Below are 5,088 nucleotides of genomic sequence, written 5' to 3'. Positions count from 1 at the left end.
TTTTTATCAAAGAATACTTTGAAAATTGATGTTGTGTCTTGTGCATTTTTGTTAGCTGTTTGGCTATCCAACTGGACTTGGAGCTCTCATTGTTCGAAATGGTAAGCTAAAATTAGAATATAAAAAATATATATTCTAATTTTATGTTTTCCTCATGATTCAATAATTTTGTGCGCCTTACTTAGTACTACTATTTATTCTTTTATTCTGTTCATCAATTTGAATGACATATAAGTACAAAAAAGTTGCCTTTGTCGGTATTATATGTCACATGACTAATTGACTGCATTCTATCCTGTCCTCTGGGTTCTGTTAATGCATTGTGTCTTGTGGTTTCCCTCTTAGCATGAAACCTGTATCTTATGGATACACTTACTCGTGGTCTCACTTTCTTGTCTTGTTTGTGGTTCGCTGCTCGTGGACTGGGCCTGGTTTGAGAATTTTGGTGCCACTTTACTCAGCTATGGGTTCAAATCCAGCAAATGTGACCCTTCCTTATTTCTTCACAACACCTTACATCACTACCTCTATGTTTCAGTCTGTAGAAGAAATCATTGTCACTTGGACCTCGCAGGTGTTGAATCAAAATCTTGTCACTAAACTCATCTCAATCTTTGCCCTCAAACAACTGGGTACTCATGACTACTTTTTGGGTATTGAAACATCTACCTAATGCTAACCAAATAAAGTAGAGATCTACTCTTTAAAGCCCAAATGACCGAGGCAAAAGGAATTTCTACTTCTATGGTTGGAGAATGTAAAATGACTACGTGTCTGACCCACAACTATGCATATTAGTGGTTGGCACTTTACAATATGCTACATTACAAATTGCAAACAGTGTGAATAAGGTCTCAGTTTCTCTTCCAGCCCGAACATTGGGAGGTTGTTAAATGAATCTTAAACATCTCAAAGGTACCATTCATCATGGATTACTACTGCAACCAACCAATCAACTTCAGCCTTTAAGTCTCTGATGTCGAAAGCGCATAGAAAAGTGACTAAACAAAAATTTGGGATACGATAAAAAAGTAATCCTCCGGTTCTCAATTTCTATTAACAAAATATCAAAATTCAACTCCTAGAATAAGGGTTATAAGCACCCTTTTATAGACTAATTACAAATTGATTCAAAATTCAAAAATTTAAAATCCAAGAATTAAGAAAACTTCCTAAAATAAATATAATAGTAATTTGATTCTAAAAATAAATAAATATGTTCATACTAGAAAACTAATATCATTTTGGGGTGTATGAGGTAACTAACACTACATTTTTACCAAAATAAAATTGGAGAAGTTAGCCTAAGTTTCTTCAATTATAGACCCAACTTCTTAAATTAAAGGAAGATGATGGGAATAGTAATACACAATTTTGCATCATTTGACAATTTTTCCCTGTTAATTGTTGTATGTAACAGCAATAAGTTTGTTTCTTCACAGGTTCAAATTTGAGAAATAGTCTTTTTGTAAAAATGTAGGATAAGGCCATGTATAATCAACCTCATGGGGTTTATAAAGATCCTGTAACAATGAGCTTTAGAAAATTACTTCAAATTAAAAACATGCAAGTGAAGGGAAGAGGAGTTTGAGGATGACTACATGGAAATAAAAAATCATAGACCACAAATTAAAAGATGAATTTCACTAGAAAACCAAAAACAACCATCAAGACAATCATTCCAAGTACTACATAGAATACGCCACATCCTCTTTAGTTTCCAAGACAAACAAAAACTACATAGGAGGAGAGGCAACAAATTGCCTGGAAACACTGAATATGTCTTTCCCAACAAAATGAGTGGTCCACTCTCGCAAGCCAGACGTTGTTGAAGTTTCCTTAGCCATGCTAACATTTTGCAATCCAGTCATGCATGAACTGGCCATCCTATTATTGCCAGAACTGTTTCTCAACATTGATGAGAGTCCTACTCCTACCCACAATCCACCTGATTTGGAAGATGAAGGGCAATCCAAACTCCAATCTATACTAGTGTAGTCAAATTCTGGCATCAAGCCTCCAGTATTCCAATCCACATGTGAATTCGCGTTGAATGTTCTTGCTGCATTCTGATGTCCAGAAAATAGTCCAAGAGATGGTGGAACTGTGAGTGCAGGTGAAGAAGATGCACTCATACTCCATGAACCATGATGCTGAGAAGGAATTGTATGAGATGGTGAAGATGCTCCCATTGGCTTATAGATTTCCACCCCAGTTGATGAGGAGTCTACAGGTTCAAAGACATAGGAATGTTCTTTATAAGGAGCTTGACAAAATTGCTCCAAGTAATCTGTACTCACACTTCCTATGGTGTGAGTCTGTAGTAACTTCTCATTTGACCTTATGTTTTCAATAGTAGGAATACTATTTTCATACCAACCTGTTGTCCCTGAAGGTAAGGAATTCATAGAACTCAGAGAATTTTGTTTGGTATTTGTGAATTGTGTATGCTGCATCATGATTACTGGCTCCCTTCCTACTACTTGTTGAATCATTCTTCCTTCATTCCTAAGGGCACTAGGTTGGGCCTCCACTTTAAGAAATGGAGACAATGATTGCATGGACTGTGCCATAGTTAACATAGTAGAAGGGCTTGATCCTGTAACACCCCATCTTTTCTCTGTCAGTTCATTTGGATGATTTGAGTTTAGAGACTGTAGATTCCTGCTTCCAGGTTTTGGGAACATAGAATCAGTACCACCTACCTTGGAATTGTTGAAGTCATTTCCATTAACTCTCTCCTGCATTGAAACTGAAGCTGCTGGTAATCCTTGAGATCTCATCAAACTATTATTTTGAGCAGAATCTTCAGACCTTAACTGGGTCACAAGAGATTCCTGCTTCCGAGATTTTAAGGTATTTTCTGCCTTTTGAAGATCACCTTCACATGCAACAACTACTCTTTCAACCTCTTGCTTTGAACAATTGTGTTTCACCTCCATAGCAGATATATGGGCAAGCTCTTCACTTAGGTCAATTTTCAAGTTACCCTCACTTACAATTTTAGTAGTATCCTTGGTATATGGTTCTTCTTCACTTCCTTCAAACAACCAAGATACTGATTCCTCCAGTTTTCCATCATTTACCATTAAAGCCAATGTTGCTCTCTCAGAAGAGAACCCCATTGCCACTAGCTGTTGTGCAAGTGCTTCTAGCTTTCTCAACATTAGATACCCATTGCACCGGTCATGCAACTCCTGAGCTCTTTTTTCCCTCTGCCTCTGGTGCTTCCTCTCCTTCTTAAGTCGGATCTTCTCCCTTCTGTCATTATCACAACCGGGAATAACATCAAGCCGCAAAGAAGAGTTTGTTAATTTCTCTTTAGGGTCTTCTGATTCACCAGAGCAGCTGCTATTATTAGAAACTGAATCATACTCAGACACAGTTCCTTGAGGACTACTAGAATTCTCATCTGTATCATCTATTTTTGGGAAATGGCTGTTGTCATGAATTGGAGCATAAGAAGCAACCAATGATGTTTCTAGAGCTTGAAATGTTCCCAAGATGGGATTGTATGCACTAGCAGGAATGCCACTCCCATGATTAGTAGACCCAGAAGTCTTTGGAGAAGTTTTCTGTTGTTCCTTACCAGCTCCTGCAGAGACCTTCTCCTTGGACTTGGATTTTGATTTCATTGATGGAGACATTCTATTAGTTTCTATATTTGTCCCGCACATATAAATACAACAATAAAGTAGGATCAGTCTCCATTTTATATGTACTAAAACACTACACGTATAACAGAAATTTCACATTAACTCAGTAGCAGAATATTACAACCAGGATCATGGTCATTGTTGTCTGATGCTAAAATGACCTTAAATGTGTTAATTATCCATGCATAGAATAGAAAAGTTCATAGATAAATGACCTAGATAACATACAGTTACATTTTTGCTTTCCCATTTCGTAGCAACAAACTAACATATGTATCTAACACTGGATAGTATTAAAATTTAATCAAGTCTTATACAATCAGGTCTTATACTATCAGGTTTTATCCAATACTATGCACCAAACATGCCCTAAGTTGCTACAGTTCCTATGTTAGGTATGTATCCAAAAACTTTACCACTATAAGATTCACTTCAATTATAGCCCCACTGCAATTGCTATCCTAATTTAACACAGATGTTGTGTCTATCATTGGTTGCAAAAACTTAAAAGTCAAAATTTTCCTAACTTAGATTTTAAATGGAAAAGGGTAAAGGTGCAATGCACTTAATCTCCAAACTAAATAAATGAATGAACGATTGAAAAATTAACTGCCCTGGCCACCATATACAACGCCTGAATGGACGTCATACACCAGAACTTCCTATGGACAATCACCTTTATGAGAAAATAAAAAATAATCATTTTACTCTTGATAATTGAGATATAATAAAATTAAAATGAATATATAACTAAGAAAACTGAAGAACCTTTGGGAACCAAAAGCATAGGAATTTGACACCAGGACAAAAGAAAAATATATGGGATCACTAGTCAAAACTAATCCACAGATAAGGCATTACTAACAAGAATCCCCAAAATTAAGGTCAGAATCCATTTCTATTTGTCCTCTACTTTAGAAAATGGAACCTCAACAACAGAAAATAAATCAATAATTAAATAAAAACATGTCCTTATGGGAATGGTGTAATCGACAAAAGAAAAACAAAGAAATTTTGAATACAAGCTTTTCAAACATTTAAAAACCTACAACAATTTTCAAAATGTGGTGGGCACATCCATCTTCTTGTTTCCACCCCACAAAAAAAAAAAAAAAATCATCTCAGAGGAAATGTTCAAAATCCACCAATATAACATCTTGAAAATCCAAACTTTATCCCTAACCCATCACACTAAACCTCCAAGAAAAAAAAAATCAGATCAAAGACTAAAGTTTCTCCTTATTGTTCTTTCTCTTCCTTTTTCTGCCTGTGATATTGCTGCATATTATAATAATATAAAGTAGTTACCCTTTTCTGGTAACAAAGTAAAGTTTCCTTCTTTTTCTTTTTGTTTTATCCACATGGCACCTTCTCATTTCTTTGTGGCTTCGAGAAAAATAATTAAAAAAAATATGATTGAGTACGATGTTTG

General features: G+C 35.6%; 1 protein-coding gene across 1 annotated transcript; it reads right to left on the bottom strand.

The window, feature by feature from the left end:
- Positions 1-1,736: 1,736 nt before the first annotated feature.
- Positions 1,737-3,725, bottom strand: LOC133307337 (uncharacterized). Its single transcript, XM_061507839.1, has one exon. It carries the CDS (start codon positions 3,675-3,677, stop codon positions 1,737-1,739), a length of 1,941 nt encoding a protein of 646 aa, XP_061363823.1. The 5' UTR covers positions 3,678-3,725.
- Positions 3,726-5,088: the final 1,363 nt, after the last annotated feature.

The sequence above is a fragment of the Gastrolobium bilobum genome, unplaced genomic scaffold (genome assembly GCF_033153095.1).
Source record: "Gastrolobium bilobum isolate Gb01-03AN ecotype WA unplaced genomic scaffold, APGP_CSIRO_Gbil_v1 utg206753, whole genome shotgun sequence".
Classification (NCBI taxonomy): domain Eukaryota; kingdom Viridiplantae; phylum Streptophyta; class Magnoliopsida; order Fabales; family Fabaceae; genus Gastrolobium; species Gastrolobium bilobum.
This window is presented reverse-complemented; position numbering and strand designations above follow the sequence as displayed.